This window comes from Stylophora pistillata, chromosome 2 (assembly GCF_964205215.1).
Source record: "Stylophora pistillata chromosome 2, jaStyPist1.2, whole genome shotgun sequence".
Taxonomy (NCBI): Eukaryota; Metazoa; Cnidaria; class Anthozoa; order Scleractinia; family Pocilloporidae; genus Stylophora; species Stylophora pistillata.
In genome coordinates, this window is record NC_142520.1 from 13,076,950 (window position 1) to 13,102,259 (window position 25,310).

At 39.2% G+C, this 25,310-nt stretch overlaps 2 protein-coding genes and 1 long non-coding RNA gene across 4 annotated transcripts in view; all 3 read right to left on the minus strand.

Annotated features, from left to right (window-relative positions):
* Window positions 1-24,450, minus strand: part of LOC148737203 (uncharacterized) — a 48,318-nt gene extending 23,868 nt beyond the window's left edge. The window contains exon 1 of the long non-coding RNA XR_015996739.1: window positions 24,315-24,450. This is a non-coding gene — a long non-coding RNA (uncharacterized LOC148737203). The remainder of the gene's footprint in view (window positions 1-24,314) is intronic.
* Window positions 2,590-10,800, minus strand: LOC148737208 (uromodulin-like). Of its 2 annotated transcripts, XM_088749050.1 has the most exons (7): window positions 10,672-10,798; window positions 9,473-9,737; window positions 6,968-7,334; window positions 6,329-6,475; window positions 5,311-5,433; window positions 4,260-4,400; window positions 2,590-3,705 (listed from the first exon to the last, which is right to left on the minus strand). In XM_088749050.1, exons 3-7 carry the CDS (start codon window positions 7,176-7,178, stop codon window positions 3,341-3,343), a joined length of 987 nt encoding a protein of 328 aa, XP_088605176.1. In that variant the 5' UTR covers window positions 7,179-7,334; window positions 9,473-9,737; window positions 10,672-10,798; the 3' UTR covers window positions 2,590-3,340. The 2 variants fall into 2 exon arrangements, with proteins under 2 accessions (XP_088605176.1, XP_088605177.1); XM_088749051.1 differs by lacking the exon at window positions 9,473-9,737 and having other exon boundaries at window positions 10,672-10,800.
* Window positions 13,924-15,479, minus strand: LOC148737209 (uncharacterized). The gene is made up of 2 exons (XM_088749094.1): window positions 15,037-15,479; window positions 13,924-14,835 (listed from the first exon to the last, which is right to left on the minus strand). Exons 1-2 carry the CDS (start codon window positions 15,441-15,443, stop codon window positions 14,733-14,735), a joined length of 510 nt encoding a protein of 169 aa, XP_088605220.1. The 5' UTR covers window positions 15,444-15,479; the 3' UTR covers window positions 13,924-14,732.
* Window positions 24,451-25,310: the final 860 nt, after the last annotated feature.

Genomic DNA, 25,310 nt, shown 5'->3' on the forward strand with positions numbered 1-25,310 from the left:
GTCACATTAATGGAAAATGTGAAATGAGCTGTCATTTTCCACCCTTGTATATTCCCTCCTCAAGCTGAAAATAACTTTTTGCTTGTAAAAATCTAAATAGGAGGACTTTTAGTTGCTTCACATAAAGAAAATTGGTGTCTTGTAAATCTTGCGATAGTTGCTGTTTTTTTTACCAATAAGAGCTTTTGATAAAATAATACCAATATCCTCATTAAAAGATTGTAATACTGATAATAATAATAATAATAATTATAATGATAATAATAATGCAAGACTTTTATAGCGCCCATGCTAGAGTTCAGAGCGCTGTACAGCTATATGGATAAAAAATAACACAAAGATGATTAAAACAACTTACTAAAAGTATTAAGCAAAAAGCTAATGAATAATTAAATACTTGATCAAATAAAGGCGTCTTTAGGTTGGATTTAAATGTCACAAACGACGGTGCTTGCCGTATGGCATCTGAAAGCTGATTCCATAGATATGGAGCTATATAACAAAGGATCTGCCTTCATAAATCTTAAGCTTGAAACGAGGAACTTGTAATAGTTTCTTATCGGACGAACGCAAAGTTCTAGGTGGTTTATAGTGTACTAAAAAATCATATATGTATTGAGGTGCTAAAGCTTTCAGGGGGTTTTTTAAGTAAGTAGTAATAATTCTCAGATTATACGTTGCTTTACAGGTAGCCAGTGAAGCTCTTTAAGAACTGGCGTAATTCGGTCATAATTTCGAGTGCAGGGGACGAAACGCGCCGCAGCATTTTGTACCCGCTGAACCTTATCTAATAAGTATTGTGGCAATTCAGCCAACAATGAATTGCAATTGTCCAGCTTGCAATGGCAAGTGGTTTGTATTAAATGGGAAGTTATTTGAAAAATCGTGATATCTCAATAGGACTGGGACAGTTTACAACTAAAGCTGCCTCGAATGTAAACGTGATTGATTAAATTATCAAATCACGATACTCTGTGCATGGACATGAAAAGATGCACTAAGGGGAAAGAGAGAGACGAGATTATAATTTCAGAATATTACATTCAGACTGAAAGAAGCGTTTTCTTCGCATTCAGTGTACATTTTAGTAAAATTTACTACAGCGTAAAGGGATCGAGTGTGAATGAACTTTGTGAAGAATGAAATAACCTTATGCTTCTCGCTCCTTTACTTAAACTCATAGAGCGCATCGCTAAGGCCTATCTCTGTTTGCTTGGAATAAGTTGCAAAATGAGACCAAGATTTTGCCATATTTTTTCTACAATCGGAGCCTTTCATTTGCTAACAGCTCAACTGAATTGCATTATCTATAATTGTTATTTATTTCCAGCAAAGGTGAGGGAAAACCTAAACCATACCCAAAATGAATGAGCTCCCTTGAGAGAAAAGGGAGTGGGTAAAACGGTTCAGCATTAAAGCTGAGAAAAAGAGGCCCGTATGTAAAACTGACCCTTACTGGTAAACATTATGAGGCGTAGCTAGCTGCATAAAATAACTTATTGCCTATGGGGGTAAAATTTAACCAGTATCGTCCGAGTAATTTTCTAACAGTAATCAAAACTATAACGAAATTCTCGAGCGTAATAGGTCATCACCAGCCCGATTTGAGCACTAATAAGACAATGTACGCGTCCTCCTTGTAATCAGTTAGTGTCATAGGACAGTTGGCACTTCATGCCTGTGTAAGTGGACAATACGTGTCATGTGCGCGCGCTGCTGTCGCCCATTTTGCGGAGTTGACTGTTGTTATTTCATAAAAACGTATAACCGATGTCTAGTTTCCTTCGCAGAGTTCGTCGTAGTTTAGATTAATTGGTAACAGGACTTCGCGTCGTCCAATTCTGTCCTGTCATCAAAGGAACGATTAGCAGACTAGACTACCGTTTCGCGTTCATCCGATTTTGTTAATCACTCATATGATTACGGGTCGAATTGGACTCCATTCAGTTCGATTTCCGTATAGGGGCTAGAATGTCTGTGATTTATTCTTTCATATACAGAATCCCGCATGATAACAACTTATATCAAGTAAAAATGGTTAAAGCGAAAAGTTCAATTTCTTTTTCTCGATTAAGATGGGTGCAACTAGCCTCACGCTGAGAGCGATGAAAATTTTAATGTGTTAAGTTCTTCTTTCCGTAAAATCTTTATAACCATTTACACTGAAAGGCGTGAAAAAAATTTCATTTTTCCTGTGGATGAAATGATCCTGGTAGGCTTTTCTTACGCATCGCTAAAATTGTCTTTCACCGGTGAGGATCAATTTGCTTCATTTTCATTCGCAGATCAAATAAAATTTATTTCATTGTAAGTTCTAATCTAGATTTAGTGAACTCTTTTCTTAGCCCTGAGCTTGTAAAAATTTTAGATTCAGATCACATTTTATCTGGGAGAACATAATACCTTAATCACAGGAGATTAAATTACTGAATGATATGTTTAAAATATAGGCGGTGGAGGGAACATTGGGTTCCATTCTTCAGCAATAACAACATTGCCTAGGCCTTTCAACCCAACACAGATATTAACTGCCAAACCAGGTTCAGGTTCTTCAATGGGCGACCATGTTCGGTTTACAAAAGAATATAGTTTTCACAGTTTTACTGACTCTTTTTTATTCGACTTTTCTTCGCTTAAAAAGAAACAGTACATTAAGTATGCAAATCATACGATGAGGCTGCTACAACTGCTGTGGCTATTTATATAGTAAAACTGATTTGTGATTAAAAAATGAAACATGGATTGGCATTGATGCCTTCCTTTTAAACGGTCATCGACGAAAGTATACTTTTCAACAACCGAGTTAAAAAGAAAAGAAGAATGATTTCGGACGTCTATTTACTTTTACACGTAGGAAAACGTTTTCAAATTTACACCTTAGTCATTGGTCTCTATGGAGTGATCACCATTTTAAGGTTTACGGTTAAATTCTTTCCTTTGCGGTTGCCAGAAGTATTTTTACAGTTAACCCATCTTGTACGACTAGGAGTTAGAATTTGTGAACTTTGACGCCTAACAGCTAAATTTTTAGCTTTTAATCTCATTGAGACTCTCTTAGTCGTAATTTTGATTTGTACCTCTCATTATTTTATTTCAAAAATTAGCTGCTGATAAATAGTTTCTCCACTGTTTTGGCTTATTGATCTCAAACAAATTGTACACTCTAACCTCTCCATAAAAAAAAAAAAAATGGCAGGGACTTCAAAAAAGATTATTACTAATCAGGACTTCCTTCGCTTCAGAGTAATAAGCAAATTGCTTGAGGATGAAATCGGAAGAGGATTTGTGGCAAATCTATTTTACTCGCTCTACAAGCTAAACGGTCTCAGTATTTCTTTCTCTAATCAGCGCCACAATATCGCAAGTGACACGGATGCACTGGAGGCGTGCCGCTGATGTAATACACAAAATATCCACTGCAATTCCTTACTTGGATGTTGATGGACCAATTACAACATCCTCCTGACCAATGAAAACAGACCTGCCTTGTGACTATACCCTCGCTCACCGTAGGATGGGCCCCGTTTAACCAGCCAGTGGCATGAGTTCCACAGCGGCTGGTTGGAACACATGTGGTAGCCATTTTATTTCCAGCTGCTCCCTGGAAACGAAACCAATTTGGACCGAGTGAACTGTCGCATAAAATAACTCCAGTGTACGTTTCTTTCCTGTTAGCATCGGTAAGGCTTGCTGGATTTTGGCATTCTGAGAAAGAAAACAGACAAAGCAGTTACACTAACGCTACCTAAGTATCGTTTGGGCTCATTTTTTCCCTTTCCTTTCCTTTTTTATCAGTCTTGTATTCTTATTGACTTTTCTTTAAATACTCTTTAGCTATTTAACTTAATTTATTAATTTGTTAGATTCGCCGATAGGCAAGGACACCACAACCGCTTGTGCCAATTACTACAGGCCCAGTAAACCCACCCATCCCACCCCAGGGGAGGACATCCACCACACAGTTATCTCGTGCGTGGGAAATTAACGTCTCCTACCCCTAACCCTGCAGGAGACGGGGCCTACAGTCTATTCGTCTTTATCCGAGAAGACAAGAATATCTATCCATTTCTTGATATCATAGAAAGGTAGAAACTCTCCTCAGTTATTTTAAGACCCTGAGTATTGGTCAGGCCGGGGCTTGAACCCTCGGTCTCCCGCACAACAGTCCGGCGCTCTACCAATTGAGCTAACCAGGACGCGGTATTTCCATTTAAGTGGTATCTCTTCTCATTACTTGTAAGAAAAAAAAAGCAACTGACCAGCCGACTGTATGTAGCAACTTGTCCTTCCGTCCCCTACATAACCATGGTTACAAGAACAGTTGTAAGATCCAATAGTGTTTGTGCACGTAGCTGTTCCCCCGAGACAACTGTGAACGCCAACTGCGCATTCATCAATATCTGTGAAATATAAAAAAGTTACTTGAGTGTTTATACTGTACATTTCATAGCATTTTTCTCTAAGTTAAGACTTTTTATCATCTCCTTTGTGCAAAACAAAGGGACAAAGATCAAACTGGTTTTAAAATGTCTGATCGGCAGATAAACTTTTCTCTGTAAAGGATAAAAACGAATTTCCTTGGGAATTGATGTAAGATATTTATTTGCTTGAAGAGAAAAATCTGTAGGAACATGGAAGATTTAATCGGTCGAATCTTCCTCTTTGTATGTTCGCTTAAATTTTAAAAACATTCAATCATTTTTTGCCATTTCTATGATACCAGCAATCTATATGGATAACAAAACTGTTCTTTGCCATGACAGATAAGTCAAATTAGTGTCCAGCTTTCTTTAAATATATATGCCCCTGGGGATCACGCATAAGCCAAAATTGCTGGGAGGTAAAAATTATTACCCTCTTGAATAGAGTTCAAAACTACCCTTATAGGAGATATAGCATGGCTTTGTTACAGTACTTGATTATCAACCTCATATTTCAAGATTGCATGATGCCCCTATAAAATGATATGCAAAAGAGAAACCAGATAATGAAACTCATATACGTGAAGAACTGATTCGAAAATTATAGCAAAAGAGATGGAAATGGGCACATTTGAGGAACATATCAGCCCTGTCAATAGTCATCCTCGGATGGAACACTATGGCCTGGAGGGGAACTCGACAGAGAGAGTGGTGGTACGTTAAAGAAAGCAGAAAGGTAGATGAAGATCGAGAGAAGGATATTAAGTCAACTTGCACGAGGGGCACTGCCTCTAAAATCAGCGGTGCTCTGTAGCAGGTAAGCCTCGTCTGTGTGCCACACACAAAAATGAAATTAAGTTCGAAAGTAATCTGTACATATTGTCCTTACCAACACATTTTTTTCCACTTTTAGTGAAGCCAGAATAACAGGTACAGTGATATGAACCGTTGGTGTTTGTGCAGTTTGCATTAGAGCCACAAATATGCACGTCAGCGCTGCACTCGTCAACATCTGATGAGGCAATTTGCAAATACATTACAGGCATGCAGACTTTCCATGTTGTACTGGGCAGTTAAGAGAGTACTCTCTCACTATGAAGCATTTTTATATTTATATACAAGGAGCGCCTCTGAGACTTCGAGACAGATGCAAAAGTAATGGCAGCATTTTTTTTTTTTCAATAGCTCATGCAACAGAGATGCCTTAAAGGAGAGGTTTCTGTTGATAGCAGTGTAACTCGACAACATTGTATAATAGCATATAGCGATGTAAAGACATCCTCAGTATTTACCTCTCAGACCTCTAAGTATATTACAATAACACAACTGATTGAACTTAGAAGTTCTCTGAGAGCCTTATCGAACTTCGCCGGAAACACGTACGTTGAAAAACCTTATCTTCTTCCCAAACTTCAGTTCGCGCTCAGCTAAACTGTCCCATAAAAGTTAATAATTAATACGTAGCATTAATATTTCAGAGGTCCCGATATATTTCTAAAAGTCACGCGCAGCCGAATTTCTGAACAGAGAGATTTAGCACCGATTTAGCATGCCCCTTCACGTTCCGCGTAAAATAGCGTGAACCTTGCTGCTATAGCCTCGCGTAACTTCACGTTATGGTGGATTTGAAGGCGCCCTGGACTTACAATGAATAGTTTTTGTAGCCTTTTTCCGGAAATTAACTTCCACTCTGTGAGAGAATAAGGAGGAAAACCTTACGTACACAGCAAACGTGAAAACCTGGCGGGAAAAACAAGGTCACTTGGTCACTGCTTAATCTCTTTTATAGAAAATGTACCAACGTGGCGCTCTTCAAAAGTAAATCTATGCGCGGGTAAGACAATAGACACGACAAGTGACATGATAAAATTGTACTTTTTTTAGGTGTTGTGTCCTATTTAACTTGCCTTCTGTCTCCATATCACATTGAGCAAGAACGGATTTTCCAGATACAATAGAATTAAACCAATATTTGCCACTGATTGCGTGACCCTCACTCAATTTGATTTCTTTACATGTCTCCGCAGGAAGCTCAGGTATGGATCCGAGAGGGACTGCAAAAATATAAAAGGGATAAGAATTATGAAGGAAACTGGCAGGAGGGTCTAGAAGCCGCAAAGCAGCGAATAAACTAACAAATTTTAGCCGCGTATGTCGTACATAAAGTCAACCGTAGTTTTTTTTTCCTTTTTAAGCACAACAATAAGAAATTGACCATTAGTCGTAAAAAGGCAAAAATCTTAACCGTTAACCGTAAAAGCGATTAACCCATTGAGGCCCTCCCAAAGAAATTGCCTGAAGAAAAAGAACTGGGAGAGAAAAAAGTACACATGATGTATTGTTTGGAAAATTATGTAACAGGCCTTTCTAATGAGCTGTTTTGCGGTACAAAGATGCTCACATGGGTCCGGTCTCCTAATCTAGCGCCTTGCTGGCATAATGGCATCGTGTAATACCATAAAATATGCCGACGGATCTATATATCTTCGTATTTTGATTGGCTACATTCTTATAGTATGTATAAAAAACAAACAAACAAACCTCACCCCTATTCTTGTATCGTGTAAGATAATACCGGGATGAATCTGGCACAAAATCCTTAGGTCTAGCTTTATTTGTGCGGTCATTTAACTCACAGCCACCTTCACCGAAAACATAGTTAAGGCTCTGACAGCTCTCATCATCCTTACAAGCTTGATGACACTCCAATGGGCTAGAAATCTTCATCGTCTTATAAATGTGTCTTGTTAACATCATGCCGAAAATGGAATACTCTTGTTCACATTGATTAGCGGCTGTTGCAGGCAGCAGGTGGACAACGAACAAAGTTACGACGAGAAGAGTGATCCTTGGACCAATTGGGCAAGTCTTTCTACTCTAAAGATGGTAACGTTAGAGGTTTGCCAGTTGGAGCTGTGCAAAGTGTTCCATATTCAGAGAAGAATAAAAAGAAGAGAAGGAAATAATAAAATCGTACCCCTAACGGTTTACCTATTAAAGCTGTGCAAAGTTTTCCGGCCATATTTAGAGAAGAATAGAAAGTAGAGAAGGAATATAATAAACCCTTACTTTGAAAATGGTACCGTTAGAATTACGTGAAACTGAAGCTAAGTACCTTAGGTAGCGGCATAGCATCGGATTATCGGGGTGCCGAAGAAACCACTTCTTATCACGTGAACAGAAATAAACTGAGATCTCGACTACACTGCGTCAAGTTAAAAAATATAAGTAGTCAAGACGGCGACGTCTACAAAATTATCGACTACAAAGAGGAACCTACATTATCCATGCCTTGTTTACAAGCTCCAACGGCTCTTGCATAGTATATCTTATGCAGGCAACGTTATGATTAACATCGAAACGCGATCGAAGAAAGTCGCATGCGGGGCTATTATTTTCTGCTCATCAATAGTCTCTTGTTTCGCCGCTTTTCTATTGCCACTGTAGCCAAAGTGTCTCTAAGTCCCTGTTACTTATTAGTATTAATAAGAATGTGACCTTTGATTGGCTGAAACGGCTATCGTTTGTTGTGCTGATAAACCCATAGAAAACTGAAATATCTTCTTGTCCTGAGAAATGGCACCACAGGGGACGAATTCCAAGACGATGCTGTGAACGCCGAAAACAACGAAAAATATTCTAGGATCTTTCAAATTGTCTACTTGAAATGTTGAATCTTCACATTTTCTCACCACGAAAGAAAGTCGAGGAGGAAATGTTGCCACGTTTTGACTTCAAGAAATAGGATCTTATTCGGAAATTTATTGGAAATTGGATCTTATTCGGAAATTTATTGCAAAGTTTGTAGACCACTCTCAAATCAAGCGGTACAGTTTTTTTTCCGTTACAAAACAGATATAAGTAATTTAAAGGAAGATGCTTCCCCGACATATCACCTGCTAAATTCTAGTCGAAACTGACTGTGTATATGGATAGGAGCGATCAAAATAATATATATGTGAACGGCGGGTTGCCAAAGAAATATCAAGGCAATCTTCGCAGTAATGAACACTTCTTACGCATATGAATTTTATATTTTCACAGTCATTTATTCATCACTTCACGGGTTTATTACGAAACATCATGATTACCAACTCCCAGTTTGCTTGTTAGCTCATTCGGTAGAGCACTGCACCGGTATCGCAGAGGTAGTGGGTTTAAAATCCCGTATAGGCCTGATATTTTTGTGCCCTATTTTGACTACTCTTCAAGTATTGTTTATTGCTGCGAAGATGGCTTATATATTCATTTCTAAACCCGCAGTTCAAATATATGATTTTCATGTATGATTTTCATATATGATTTTCATATATTCCCAGGCAAAACAAATAATGTTGATAATGATAACAATTATGATAATGATAACAATGTTGAAAATAAAAGGTATGGTAAGGAAACGCATATAATTAAAGCAGTCTGTCAGTATCTCATTTCACATCCTGTTGACAACACAACTAAAGAAGCAAGAATTAACTTCAAGTAAGGACTTAATCGCAGCTTAAAATTATGACAACTTTTGTGGTTTCTTTGTTCCCTCTGAGGAATCAACTGAGGTACATCACTTGTTAGTCTCCTTCGCAACCGTTGTTTCGGCTCGTCACGCAACGCTCCCTCCCCTAAGGCTGCGAAGGAGACTAATCAGTTGTCAGTATATACTAAAACTGCGGATAGCGTCGAAAGTGGGCTCTGATCGGCTACTCAAACTGCTGATATCCTTTGTTAGTATATACTAAAACAGTGGATAGCGTTGAAGGCACGCTCTGATTGGCTAGTGAAACTCTGAATATCCTTTGCTATTTACCTCCCAGCAACTCGGGAAAAAATGGAGTCCCGGTTTGCATCCGTGACAAGCGAAGAAATCACTCATATTAATTTTTGGTGGTGTATATATCTCACTGTTTTAGTATATACTGAGACAGCTTTTCACCACCGAGCAAAGCGCGCGGGATTTGCACCCAAAAATATTGGAACCGTTCTAGGATAAATGGGTAAAAATTATCGTTTTGTGCTATATTATCTCACTGTTTTGGTGTATTGAAACGACTATTCACCTCAGTGCCGGAGGTTAGCGGTTATTTACCTCACCCCTTTCGTGGCTCAGCAAAGATCCGCCATTAGCCGCCTCGAATTCCACGTCGGCGGTTAGTTGTTAATTAACATCCGCAGGTTAGACTTGGTTCAAATCCTTTTGAAACCTGAAGTTTTTACTCTTTTCAAATGCATTTTTATCACAGAGGATCATCTGTAACTTGAGGGTGACTTCAGCTTTTATAAGGCACTTAGGTGTCATCAAAATGAAGATGCTGCATTGTTGCTCTGAAGGATGTAAATATCTTACTTGTAATTGGCTACAAGCACGCTCTAATTGTGGCTATTGTTAGACGAATTTGTGTTCTAGTGACGTTCTTTTTACGAACATTGGTTTTTATGTTTGCGATTGTGTTAACACAATTTTTGGATTCAGTTTGTGGATGAAAGTGAAAATTATACAGGCCTTGGTTTGAGTCATCCGATTCATTCTCGGGGCTCCACGGATAAAGACGCGCGGTTCACATTGATGTGAATCCCGCGACCGTAGAGTGACGCACTTGAGATAATTTCCTTTTTTTTTGTTTTGTTTTGTTTTTTAATTTTGTTTTGTTTTCTTTTGTCTTTTCTCTCCCTCTTTAATTAAAACATCGCAGTAAACTGTCATGTAATACGGTTAGTAGAGTACTATTAATGTGTCAGAGAACATGATTGTTGTTTGGGTCAACCGAAAGAAATACACAAATTATCGAGTCAAAGATTCCAAATTAAAAACTCAAAATTCCAATTTGATAACTCAATTCGTTCATATATTATCTATGCTTCAAATTGAGCGACCATTACCGACAGTTCAAGACGGTTGTTTAGGAAGAGGGCGACATAGCTAGTCGTCTACCTTAAAAATAAAGTTTCAAATTATTATCATCACGCCTTATCTGTGTGGCTCAGACAAACGTAACTAAGACCGATTATTGGACCTTAGTTTACATGTTATATTTTCAATCTAACAATGATCAAAAACACTTTTGCAATGCCTCAGCAAAATCTGAAGACTTTTCTGCGCAGCCATAGCTTAATCGTAACATTTTCCGAAGTTAAAATATTTTCCGACACTTTGACTAACAAAAGGAAAAAAGAGGGTGCGCTATACTTGAAATGAAAATAAAGAAAATTTAAAAACAATGCGGACACTGCAGTAAATCTTAGAACTAAAAGCGCTAACCTTGCTCCACTGAACGGAATTTGACCAAGATCTTTTCGTAGAGGTGAATCCCTTTAAAATTTGATATATTTTCGCACAACGACGAATTATCTAGACTACAACAATTACGCATTAACGAGAATTGAAAATGAGTGGCTCTAAAAGCTAACACAGCTGAAAGAGTAATAAATAATTAATGACAGCAATATGTAAGAAGGGAATGGAGATGAACAAGCTGAGAATGTGTATATTGCAACATTTTAAATTCATTTTGGTTTTCTAAACTTTGAGACATTCTCGGCGATTAGAAATTTAACAAAATGTGGTCCAGGCTACCTGAAAAATAGCACCAAATGTTTCCCACGGAGAGTTTAATTTTGCGTAGGCAGATCAGGTGTTGGTCATAGAATTATCTTTCTTTATAGATACTAATTCAAATTATGTTAATTAGAGGATTGCAAATGGAACGAAATCGAATGTAAAGGCTAATGGTGCGTCATAAATCAAACAAACATATATTATACAATTTCTGAATGTGCTAACAATTATCAGCAAACATAATTCTTAAAATGGCTTGAGGTCTAACGTTAAAATAACTGGAACAATCATTTACTCAGCAGTACATTACTAATGGAAGCTTAGAATTTTTTTTTTCTTTCAAACTGCCTGCTGGATAAAGGTCTCAATACTTTTCGCTAATTCCCAGGCTGCTGTCGATAAACTAGTACAGACAACGCTGCTAGCGTCAAGGGGTCACGCAGCGCGTCACGCACTGATAGAATCGTTTTATTTGACATCGTGGTAAAAAAGAAACAAATCAGCAGTGGTTTGGCGTGGTCTGTACCCTCATCGACAACGGTATTTGTCATCCCAGTAGTCAAATTTTTTGGCCGACTCACTCGGCTGCGCTTCGTGAGTGCACAACATTTTGACCACTGTAATGACGAACACTATTGTCGATAAGAGTACAGACCGCGATAACCCAACATTGGATTTCTTAAATTTACTCGTTGTTCCGATCTGTTTTAAGCTGATTTTACGGACTCTATCAGGGAGTGTTTTAAAACAAACTGAATGACTCAAAGCCTGACTATTGTGGAGAACAGGGCTACAAACACACGTGACAGGTGCCCATCTTATTTATTTAGCCATTTAGTTGCCATGATGAACAAAGAATTTCTCCTTACAATATCCATGCAATATCAAGCAAACAGGTGACGAGAACAAAGCAAATATCAGCTAGGAGGTTATAAGTTACTACAATACCGAATTTTTCAAACTTAGACCATAAGAGTTGTGTGGCAAATCCTAGGAGGAATGATTGATGCAATTCAGGAAGGGAGAATTAGGGTTAATTAAATCCTTCGGTGTTTACAAAAAATCATCGTTTCCGATGCGGGTTTTGTGTAGGTAAGTGTTGCGTGCATTCGAGAGCAGCTTTTATTTCAACACTTACACTTATTACATCAGTCATTGCTCTTTCGGAGGGGGGGGGGGGAGGGGGAAGGGAGAAGGAAAGGGGGAATCATTTAAGGTTGTGAGACAATAAAGTTAATTAACATGATTTCCCTTCCCCCCCCCTCCTTCCTAAGGCTCCGTAGCATTCTAATCCTCGTTCCTCATGGACAGTCAACTTCCATATTCCTCCTTTATAATCTGTTGACAACGACTGTTTCACCGCTCCGTTCGCATTCAAAACCATGTAATCCCTCCAAATCTTCCTTTCCCCACACCCCCCTCCCCTCAAGCAAAAAATTATTTTTTTTTATGTGAACGCGGAGTATGGTTACAGTTCGAACGACTCAGTCATTTTCTCAGAAATAGATGGTGCATAACAAGGACACGAAGGATGGTGTGATTGTTGAGTTGTACCACACTTTTTCTTAAACGTCTCGACCTGACCTCGCATATTTCTGGTTGGGTGCCGTGTTTCAGTGTTCGAGGGAAGCTTTTCAATGAGTACAAACGATAGTAATTGTTTCATCTTGCATGGAGCTCATTGTCAGAGCGTCGAAATAGCACTTAGTCTTATTGCTGCTAACTTTTACAGGCATTCATCCAACAATTGGCCCATTACGTTCTTGAGACTTTTTTGAAAATACGAATATGTCCCTTGATAAAAGAAAACAAGTTTAATAATTGAAGGTGAAACACACGCTATTTATTAAATAACAAGATTTAAAACGAGAGAGCTAAAGCTATTCTGGCCTCAGTTACAAATTCTGACAATTTGTGGTCCGTTGTCATCAATTCTATTTCGCTCTTCTTAATTATGTCTCAAGTCTATCGTAAGCGTTGTTTTTTTTCCTTTGCACTCGTCATAACTTGCTTATTTTTATTGCTATTTCCTTTTTTTATTCATACTGACATTATTTTTTTCTTCCTTGTTTTCAATCTAAAGGAGCTTTATCTAGCACTAAATAGCTGCTCTTTTCAAAGTAACATCAGGGAGACTATTACATCTATAAATTAGTTCTTCTCCGAAGGCCACTTTCCAGTTCCAAATCCTCCCGAGTTGTCCACGGGATAAGCACGGGTATGTTCTACGTTAACGGCAGCCACATCCTGTGGCGATCATGTTTCGGTATTGGCGTAGTATCACGTGACCATCTTTCTTAAAGTACATGATTCCCAGCATATCGGTGCTGAAGTTTGTCGCAACGCAGCAGTGATGGGCTACCTTGCCTACCCCATCCATCCTCTCCGCGGCGAGGGAGCGAACCATGGCATGCTTGCTGAAACTGGCCGGAGCAGCATTCAAGTCACATTTCCCCATACAGTTATAGGCATTAAATGACAGTGGAGCGATGAGGAAGCTCCCGAAAGTCTGCTTGGTGTTTATGAGCAAGTAACGTCTGGTGCACAGATCATTGTTGTTGGCAGATGACTGGGAAGACGTCTTGTTCATCCCAAGAGGGAGCTTAAGGAAACACGACGACGAACGGAGGACGACGACCTGAAGTAGCAAGAACGTCACTGCGCAAGCGCGAACCATGAGTTCCGTCGTCGTCTTCTCGTGGACGACTTGAGATGGACCAGTTTCACGTCGTCGTGAACTTTCGAACTTCAAAGCAGTTTTTCTCATCAAAAGGTGCAGGTTTATTGTCAGTTTTTAGACAGTCTATGGCCGGCGGGTTGGAGTTTGTATTCGCTTCTTCGTTTGATTTAAACCACCCTGTTCAGTTTTCTAAACAAATAAAATTCGAAAACCCACCAACTCATATTCCTTCCTCTGCACAACAGATGTAAAGTCAAGCGATGAAAGCGACCACGTAAGGTTTAAATTTATTTGAGTATATTTTATGAAAGAGTGCTGTTTATCATTTTTATTGAATGAAAAGTTTTAAATGGCAGTGTAATACACCTCTGCGTTCGGTCAAAAGCTGTGTATGGAACTGCCGGATTATTGCTACTTAAAAATTTTGCGTGTTGCTGTTCTCCAATCGAGACGCTTTAAACAACAAATAATTCTTCAGATCGGTGTGTTAACATGAGCTTGAATACCTGTCAGGTTTTCCGAATCTATTTTCAAAATGTTTCATATAGATTTACAGCCATAAAAATTATTCCGACAAAATCACACGGGAAAAAATAGTATTCTTGGGTAAAGCGCGACGACTGCTATCTGTGCCGATCGCTAGCTAGCATTGATTAAACTGACAGACTTACGTCGTTTGCTCGCCAAAGGAAGGAGCATCAAAGGTAGAACATATCAGACTAAAGCATGTTGAAAATCAGACAAACCTTGTGCAAAATAGGTTTGTTTATATCAGCAACACTTAGAACTGAATTTAAATCTCAAATAACTTGCGTAAAATTTAATATTTTAAACTTTTGCGATGCGTAAATTATTGTAAATAAAGCTAAAGCTTAATAATTCCTTGGACTGTTGATGTTCAAGAATTGAATAACCTACTCTCGAACTTTCGATATATGTGTGGAAATTTGATCCATGAGTGAGAAGAAGAAGGTCTTGGACGTCTATGAACGATGTCATTTCTAAAACTGACGAGGCGAGAATAAACAAGATTTCAGACGTCGTCGTCCTTGAGCAACTTCACTAATTAAGTTTCATTTTCCCGCTAAAAACGACGTCCTCGCTCCAGACCCTCCGCAATTACTTGACGTCGTCGTCGTCCCTTTCGTCGTGGTTGCTTAAGCTTCCTAATATCTCGACGAAGGCGACTAAAAGAAATACAAAACACTCAAGTTGTTGACAGAGCAATGATCGTAGGGCATATTCATAATGTAACGCCAGGGGGAGAAGGATATTGCTCTTAGGGTCCTGCAGTATTCTGACCCCCCTCTCCATGGCAGTTGATTTCTGATGGTTCTCCCTTGCGTTTATTAGTGTTTGAGAAAGCATGTGAAGAGAGCAAAACTCACCTCCTCAAGAAAGGTGCATAGTCAGCTTCCTGAAGCTGTCTTCCGTCGGTGTAAATAACCATGAACACTCCAGCTGAGTCCCCACTCGTTGCGTTGCAGATCAGAGCCTTTGGAACAGTGTTATTAGCTGAGGCTGTCACGACTTTGACGTGAACCTCATGGATTGCGCCAGTGGATTGAAACCATTGCACAACGGCTGTCTCGACCATTGCGAACACGATCCAGTTGGAATCTGCCCCTTGAAGTGCAGATTTGGTGATGAGCTTGCCTGATTTCTTGTCGTAGAGACCGAAAGTGGCTATTTCATCGTCACTAAGGGTCTTTCCGGCGATGTGAGAAAACTTTATCCTGATTTCGGCCTTTTCAACATGTTCTTTAGGATCAATCCTCTTCACGTCGAAACACATAAGTTTGCAAGCGGCATCAACTGCAAAATTGATAGAAGACGCATTGTATATGAATCAGGTGAGTGATTTGTGGGATTTACTGAGTTGGTTATTTTTGTTTTCATCTTTCCTTAGTGCTTTCTAGTTTAATCATTTTTTGTTTTGTTTGTCTTACTCGCTCGATGCAATTTGGGCGTATTCTTTGGAACGTATTCGACTCGCTTTGAAGCGAGTGACTTGCTACTTAGCTTTCGAGACCGAGACAAAATCTGGCAAATTATCCTAAATGTATAAGTTGGTAAAAGATAATAGCATGTGAATGTAGAGTTCATTGAGTGGGATTAGACATGAGGAAATAAGGATTTAGAAACGATTGAATATATACACGAACCCCGGTTTTCTTGCGATCTCAAAACGACTTTAGTTACCCTCCAAAATTTCGAATTCTTCCTTCCATGTGGAGCGGTAAAGAAAGTCAGTGCACAGAAGGTTGACAAGAACGAAATGGGTCTTGGACCAAACCTATGAAATAAGCATTTTAGAAACAATTCATACCTAATCTCACGATATTTTAGCGTTTGATGAGATGTTTGGATTCATATGAAATCATTCCAATTTGGCTCAATGTTATTACCAAGAACTGGGATTTTATTGCTATTGATAATAAAAAAATACTTCCATTAATATTCCTCTACACACCTCATACCATCAACAAACGATTAACCGAAAATCTCACCTATAAGTGCTGAAACAGATGGGTGGATTCTCATAAAAGAACATCAATTAAGCAAAATCTCTAAAGTAATTACCTTGTTTTTTTAACATAACTGATTAAAAAACCAACGCTTTCAAGAAAATTCTCCTAATTTAGTTGTGAACATCGAAACACACACATGCAAACACACACACACATAAAACTTAATTCTTACTTCCGTGCTCCTATATATAAATGAATAAAGGCTGATAGTTTCGAAAGAAACTGTTTGGGGCTGCGTCGGTGGGAGTAACGAAATAATTTGGATATATCAACAAAGTTGAAATGGTAAATTGGCCACCGTAATGATTACAAAAGCTGACGTTTCGAGCGTTAGCCCTTCGTCGGAGCGAATAGAGGAATTGTGGGTTGTGTGTGCTTTTAAAGGCAGAAAATGGAGCTACGTTATTGGTGGGTGCATGGCAACGAGAAAAACATGAATAAATTAGTGGAATGAAAAGCGTTCATTGATCCCTGTGGGATTGAGACTGCCGGTTTGAAAGATGAGCTTTTGTTCAAGATTTTTACGGCTTTCCGTGCCACCTAAGTGCAAGGAAAGACCGCAGATTGCCATATGTTGCTTAGAATGATTAGGTAAATTAAACTGTCTAGCGACTGGTTTAGATGTGTCCTTGTCATTCCTTTCCACGTCTCGAAGGTGTTCTCGGAATCGGTCACCTAGTCTTCTGCCCGTTTCGCCGATGTATATCTTTTTGCAATAAGTGCAAGTTATGCAATAGATTACATTAGCAGAGGTGCACGTGAAGTGATCGGTGATCTTAATGGATCGTTTAGGTCCCGATATTTTATCAGTGTTGTGAATGAAAGGACACGTTTTGCATCGCGCACGAGCGCATTTAAAAGTGCATGGTTGCTCATTAGTCTGAAAAGAACTTCTGACCAAAAAATTGCCTAAGTTTTTGTCGCGTTTGAATGAAATGAGCGGAGGCTGTGAAAAGATAGTGCTTGTCTCTGGATCGTTTTGAAGTAATTTGAAGTTTTTAAGAATGATGGATTTAACTGAGTGGTTGTGAGGGTGAAACGTGAGAGTGAATGGAATGCGGTCGGAATCTTCCTTATGCGACGAATCTTCCTTATGCGACATCCAGAGACAAGCACTATCTTTTCGCAGCCTCCGCTCATTTCATTCAAACGCGACAAAAACTTAGGCAATTTTTTGGTCAGAAGTTCTTTTCAGACTAATGAGCAACCAGACACTTTTAAATGCGCTCGTGCGCGATGCAAAACGTGTCCTTTCATTCACAACACTGATAAAATATCGGGACCTAAACGATCCATTAAGATCACCGATCACTTCACGTGCACCTCTGCTAATGTAATCTATTGCATAACTTGCACTTATTGCAAAAAGATATACATCGGCGAAACGGGCAGAAGACTAGGTGACCGATTCCGAGAACACCTTCGAGACGTGGAAAGGAATGACAAGGACACATCTAAACCAGTCGCTAGACATTTTAATTTACCTAATCATTCTAAGCAACATATGGCAATCTGCGGTCTTTCCTTGCACTTAGGTGGCACCGAAAGCCGTAAAAATCTTGAACAAAAGCTCATCTTTCAAACCGGCAGTCTCAATCCCACAGGGATCAATGAACGCTTTTCATTCCACTAATTTATTCATGTTTTTCTCGTTGCCATGCACCCACCAATAACGTAGCTCCATTTTCTGCCTTTAAAAGCACACACAACCCACAATTCCTCTATTCGCTCCGACGAAGGGCTAACGCTCGAAACGTCAGCTTTTGTAATCATTACGGTGGCCAATTTACCATTTCAACTTTGTTGATATATCCAAATTATTCCTATATATAAAGCCTGCCATCGGTTTCAGATCATTTGGGTGTTGTAAGTCGTCCGAGTCACTCGATTGACATAAAACTTGATTTTTTTCTCCTGAGGGCCCCATGTTGATTGATTCACACCTGTCTTCCATGGTACACCAGTTTTTGCAGTGACTATACATATGCATTCCGACTGACAATGAAATGTTTTTTAAGGCATGGCCAACCAATGCATATCCATCTCTTAGTTTCAGAAACTTGAGTCTTCGACAGTTATCTGTATATTAGACAGAAGTAGAGAGAGTTTCATTGGTTTACGGATATTTTGGGGGCCACGGTTCAAGCTAAAACCGTGGCCCCCAAAATATTTTTCTCACCTTGCCTTACACGTGTTTAATTTTTCACAGATTTTTCACAACTTCGCCTGTTCCTGTTCGTAAGTCCGGCCAAGCCTTTACGGTAATCGGCCCCTATAACTTTGGCTTATAAATACAGGCGTTTAGTCATACTTGTAAAACTCCGGATCCCCGAGGAAGTCTACAACAGTTAGACGAATCGCGTAGGAAAATACAAGAAGTTTTACAACTACCGTTCGCAGAAGTGCTGCTCACTAGTCTATAATTAAAAAATTAAAAAATTAATGCGCAAACAAATTTACTAAAACAGGGATTAAAACAACGAAAAATGGATAAAAACAGGGAGCTGCTGCAGAAAGTTTCTCGTTTTTACACTATTTCAAGTTACTATCATCATCATCATAAATATTTTTATCATAATTATTATCGTTATATAACTTCTCCCAACAAGGTTCAACTATCAACTCTCGACATGGGTTCATCTTGTATAAGCATAAGCTGAGTCTTTCCCTTGTACTAACTCTGGTCAAAACGATTCAATATTTTTTTAAACTGACTTGATAAAAACGTATTCAATGAGTGACATGTTTTGTTTTTCATGCCCACATTTGGCATTCGGGAGTCAAGACTATCATTTCATTAACATCTGGTGTGTTAAATGACTAAACAGTCAAAACTTAAAAGTTCGAGATAACTCATGTTCCAAATATTTTCTTTTTGAAGCTTTCAAAAGTCGAAAGTATTAGTTTATGTACGAGCTAGCTGAAGCGCTCTAAAATGTTTCACAAGCAAGAGAGGAAAGGACTTCTACCATCTCCATTTGAAAACTTCCTTTCTGGCTGAAGATTATGTACATCAATTCATATGTGATCTCAGATATACTTCCGCCTTGTTACATCACGCAAAGTATTTCCACAGCAGTTTTTTTATTTTTGGTGTAAAGAAGTTCCGCCTACAACTTTATCCTTTATTTTCACGAGCTGCGGTAATGAGGCATCGAGATTGATGTCCTGATTGCTCTGTTCTATAGCCGCTTCTAGAAGTATTAATCACTATTTTGCTTGATTGCTAGTAAAACATATAATCTAGCCTGCATTGGACAAATGAATAACACACTTGGCCTCCTTGCCCCTCTCACCTCTCCCTCACACTAACCCTAGCCCCACCCCCCCTTTCCCCTACTTCGCCCGAGGTTGCTGGATGCTTATAGTTAAACTGGTTGAACCAATGAGCATCACTGTCAGTTGGCGCTATTTGTGATCAAGCCATGAGGCTTAATACTCGAATACATCAGTTTAAACGGATCGATATCAGTTACTGGACCTAGGACGCCCCATTAAACTGAACAAGATGACTCTCAAAACTTGACGCTAAGTTTTCTTCTGTTAAATAATTATATTACTAACCCAGAATTAAACGAGTACTCGTTGAACAAGAATAAAGTGAGACCTCTATAAACCACAAATTGCTGTCTTCTTTCCTGTTCTCCAAGCAGCGATTTTTACAGAGTTTATGAATCCCTCTTTTTTTCGCCCTAATCTGCCGGAAGTAAACTTAATTAGATAAATGTAACGAGCACTTTCCTGTGTCCTTTTACCTTGGGAACTGTAGTTTTGTTAAATGAAATGTTTTCAAAATGGCAAGTGAAGAGTTGATCATTCACGGCCTAAATAACAACTCGTTAAAAAAGTAAAAAGTAGTTTTTGTTCTCGAGTTATAAAAAAAATGAAAAAATAATAAAAAGCGTGAATGGAGTGGGAACTGGGAGATTTCGGATCTAGTAACTGAGACACAACTCCTTCCTCCCGATAAAGAGTAGTTCTCTTGCATTTTAACTCTTATCATACGATAAAAGCTATCGTTGCCACTGCTCTTTTCAGGTTTAAATGAGCTTCAAAAACAAACTTCATTATCAGCTATCTTCCTGAGTGTTGTCATACCTCAGGTATGACAACACTCAGCCAGTATTTGCTGCTGACCACTTGTCCTCATTCACTCGCGTTGATCTCTTTATACAAATCAGCTGGCAGCTTTTGAATTAAACCGAGTTGAACTGGAAGGTAAGAAAAGAGCGCAGCATTATTCCCATCCAAGACAGGTCACCATGTAAATAATTTGATATTATTAACTGGGTGGTTAATAAGGCAAGTTTACCACCATAAAGAGTATCTAAAGCCAATTTACGTTAATAACTCAGTTGACAAAACCGAATTATCTTGTAATAGCTCCTCCTCCAGCTATCCCCTTTAACCTGCATGTAAATAGTTTTGCTTTCAAAGGACTCACCTCTGTTGATATCTCGTCTGAAGCAATATCTCTCAGAGTTTGGCACAAAATCTTTAGGTATGGCTTCTTTGGTGCGGTTACTCAGCTCACTCTTGTCTTGAGTAAGGACGTAGTTGAAGCTTTGGCATGTCATGTCACAATGACATTCTCTTAAACACACATCAACATATGCCGCTCTAGTGATCGTCTTAAAAGCGTGTCCTCGCAGCATCATATCAGAAATTGACGTCTCACTGCTGAGTTGTCACTTCGATAGTCAGGTCAGGATCACGACGGACAAGTCACACTGTCCAGCGGAATCCAACGTTGGATTGTGCCGTACACTTATAACAAGAGACTAGAAGCAATAGGAGCAGCAGGAGAGTACGGATTATCCAGTAACAATGGTGAATACCGAGGGAGAGGTGTAAGAAGGATCGGTAATTTCTCCTTAACTAAAAGTGAGATCATCCACATTCTTGTTGGCCATGAAGGTGGAATCAACAACGTCTGTAATTCAGCAGGAGGAGGCGGAGGCACCTTCGTAGTGAGAGAAACTGACAATGCGCCTTTTATAATAGCAGGAGCCGGAGGAGGGATAGAAACGGTCACTTTCAGACCTGAAGGATGTGATGCGAGTACGAGCACAACAATTCATGGTCAGCGGGGAAACGACGGACAAGGCACACAGATTGCTAATATTAGTAATTCAGCTGAGCAGACTTATCATGACAACATACAGTTGTATTTCAGTCCCAGTTTTATTCCTCATCGCTATCGTGTTCGCTTACTTCTCAAATACTTCGTTTTAGATTGCTTTAATTAGGTAAAAGCTTTCAAGCACACCTTAAACCGTGGAAATTCAGCTAAATCCTGTACACCTTTTCAGTCAATCTATGTTGAAAAGAAGAGAGAGTCATTGCATATATCCTTCCTATTATTTTTTCATTATTGTTTTAGGAGGTGAAGTAGGTGGTTTCTACTCCGGCAGCAGAAGTTCACAGCACTTTGGTGCAATCATGGAAAATGGCGGAGAAGGTGGCAAAGGATTTCTTCAGGGAGGAGCTGGTTTACGATCCTTGTATAACAACATCAGTGGCGGTTTCGGAGGGGGTACTGTACCGATCCGTGTGGAGGAGCTACTCTGGTGGGAGTTGTGGAGATGATGAGGGTGATTTCTGTGGAGGTGGGGGTAAATTCAATGCTAGAAACGATCCGCAGAACGTTGCTATAGAACATCTGGTCATGTCAAGTAACCATTAAATGAGAGAATCGTGATATCTCAATAGGACTGGGATACTTTACAACCAAAGCTGCCTCCAATGTAAACGTGATTGACTAAATTATCAAATCACGATACTCTGCGCATGGACATCAAAGGATGCACTAAGGGGAAAGAACATAAAGGGGTCGATTGTGAATAGACCTTGTGAAGAATAAAATAACCTTACGCTTCTTGCTCCTTTATTTAAACTCATAGAGCACATCGCTAAGGCGTAACTCTGTTTGATGGGAATAAGTTGCGAAAATGAGAACAAGATTTTCCCTTATTTTTTCTACAATCGCGGCCGTTCATTTGCTAACAACTCAACTGAATTGCATTATCTAGAGTTGTTATTTATTTCCAGCAAAGGTGAGGGAAAACCTACACCATACCCAAAATGAATGAGCTGCCTTGAGAGGAAAGAGAGTGGGAAAAACGTTTTAGCACTAAAGCTGAGAAAAAGAGGCCTGAAACTTGGTCTGTATGGACTTGAGTACTCATCACTAAGAATCCCGTATGTAAACTGACCCTTAATAGTAAACATAATGAGGCGTAGCTAGCTGCATGAAATAATTTATTCCCTATGGGGGTAAAATTTAACCAGTATCGTCCGAGTAATGTTCTAACAGTAATCAAAACTATAACGAAATTCTCGAGCGTAATAGGTCATCACCAGCCCGATTTGAGCACTAATAAGACAATATACGCGTCCTCCTTGTCATCGGTTAGTGTCATAGGACTGTGACACTTCATGCCTGTGTAAGTGGACAATACGCGTCATGCGCGCGCGCTACTGTCGCCCATTTTGCGGAGTTAACTGTTGTTATTTCATGAAAACGTATAACCGATGTCTAGTTTCTCTCTCAAATTTTGTCATAGTTTAGATTAATTGGCAACAGGACTTCGTGTCGTCCAATTCTGTCCTGTCACTAAAAGAACGATCAGCAGACTAGACTCCCGCTTCGCATTCGTCCGATGATTACGGGCCGAATTGGACTCCACTCAGTTCTGTTACCATATAGGGGCTACAGAGAATGTCTTTGATTTATTCTTTCATATACAGAATCACGCATGATAACAACTTATATCAAGTAAAAATGGTTAAAGCGAAAAGTTTAGTTTTTGTCTCTCGATTAAGATGGGTGCAACTAGCCTCACGCTGAGAGCGACGAAAATTTTAATGTGTTAAGTTCTTCTTTCCGTACAAAACTTTATAACAATTTACACTGAAAGACGTGAAATAAATTTCATTTTTCCTGTGGATGAAATGATCCTGGTAGGCTTTTTTTGTGCATCGCTAAAATTGTCTTTCACCAGTGAGGATCAGTTTGCTTCATTTTCATCCGCAGATCAAATAAGGGTCAGTTTACATACGGGATTCTTAGTGATGAGTACTCAAGTCCATACAGACCAAGTTTCAGGCCTCTTTTTCTCAGCTTTAGTGCTAAAACGTTTTTCCCACTCTCTTTCCTCTCAAGGCAGCTCATTCATTTTGGGTATGGTGTAGGTTTTCCCTCACCTTTGCTGGAAATAAATAACAACTCTAGATAATGCAATTCAGTTGAGTTGTTAGCAAATGAACGGCCGCGATTGTAGAAAAAATAAGGGAAAATCTTGTTCTCATTTTCGCAACTTATTCCCATCAAACAGAGTTACGCCTTAGCGATGTGCTCTATGAGTTTAAATAAAGGAGCAAGAAGCGTAAGGTTATTTTATTCTTCACAAGGTCTATTCACAATCGACCCCTTTATGTTCTTTCCCCTTAGTGCATCCTTTGATGTCCATGCGCAGAGTATCGTGATTTGATAATTTAGTCAATCACGTTTACATTGGAGGCAGCTTTGGTTGTAAAGTATCCCAGTCCTATTGAGATATCACGATTCTCTCATTTAATTCTGAGAAAGAAAACAGACAAAACAGTTACACTAACGCTACCTCATTATCGTTTGGGCTCATTTTTTTTGCTTTCCTTTCCTTTTTTATCAGTCTTGTATTCTTATTGACTGTTTTTTAAATACTCTTTAGGTATTTAATTTATTAATTTGCTAGACTCGCCGATAGGCAGGGACACCGCAACCGTTTGTGCCAATTACTGCGGGCCCAGTAAACCCACCCATCCCACCCCAGGGGAGGACATCCACCACACAGTAATCTCGTGCGTGGGAAATTAACGTCTCCTACCCCTAACCCTGCAGGAGACGGAGCCTACGGTTTATTCGTCCTTATCCGAGAAGACTAGAATACCTATCCATTTCTTGATATCATAGAAAGGTAGAAAATTTTCCTCACTTATTTTAAGACCCTGAGTGTTGGTCCGGCCGGGACTTGAACCCTCGGCCTCCCGCACAACAGTCCGGCGCTCTACCAATTGAGCCAACCAGGACGCGGTATTTCCATTTAAGTCGTATCTTTTCTCATTACTTGTAAGAAAAAAAAAAACTAACTGACCAGCCGACTGTACGTAGCAACTTGTCCTTCCGTCCCCTACGTAACCATGGTTACAAGAACAGTTGTAAGATCCAATAGTATTTGTGCACGTAGCTGTTCCACCGAGACAACTGTGAACGCCAACTGCACATTCATCAATATCTGTGAAATATAAAAAAGTTACTTTAGTGTTTATACTGTACATTTCATGATCATTTTTTTTCTAAGTTAAGACTTTTTATCATCTCCTTTGTGCAAAACAAAGGGACAAAGATCAAACTGGTTTTAAATTGTCTGATCGGCAGATAAACTTTTCTCTGTAAAGGATAAAAACGAATTTCCTTGGGAATTGATGTAAGATATTTATTTGCTTGAAGAGAAAAATCTGTAGGAACATGGAAGATTTAATCGGTCGAATCTTCCTCTATGTATGTTCGCCTAAATTTTAAAAACATTCAATCATTTTTTGCCATTTTTATGGTACCAGCAATCTATATGGATAACAAAACTGTTCTTTGCCATGACAGATAAGTGAAATTAGTGTCCAGCTTTCTTTAAATATATATGCCCCTGGGGATCACGCATAAGCCAAAATTGCTGGGAGGTAAAGATTATTACCCTCTTGAATAGAGTTCAAAACTACCCTTATAGGAGATTTAGCATGGGTTTGTTACAGTATTTGATTATCAAATTCATATTTCAAGACTGCATGATGCCCCTATAAAATGATATGCAAAAGGAAAACTAGATAATGAAACTCATATACGTGAAGAACTGATTCGAAAATTATAGCAAAAGAGATGGAAATGGGCACATTTGAGGAACATATCAGACCTGTCAATAGTCATCCTCGGATGGAACACTATGGCCTGGAGGGGAACTCGACAGAGAGTGGTGGTACGTTAAAGAAAGCAGAAAGGTAGATGAGGATCGAAAGAAGGACATTAAGTCAACTTGCACAAGGGGCACTGCCTATAAAATCAGCGGTGCTCTGTAGCAGGTAAGCCTCGTCTGTGT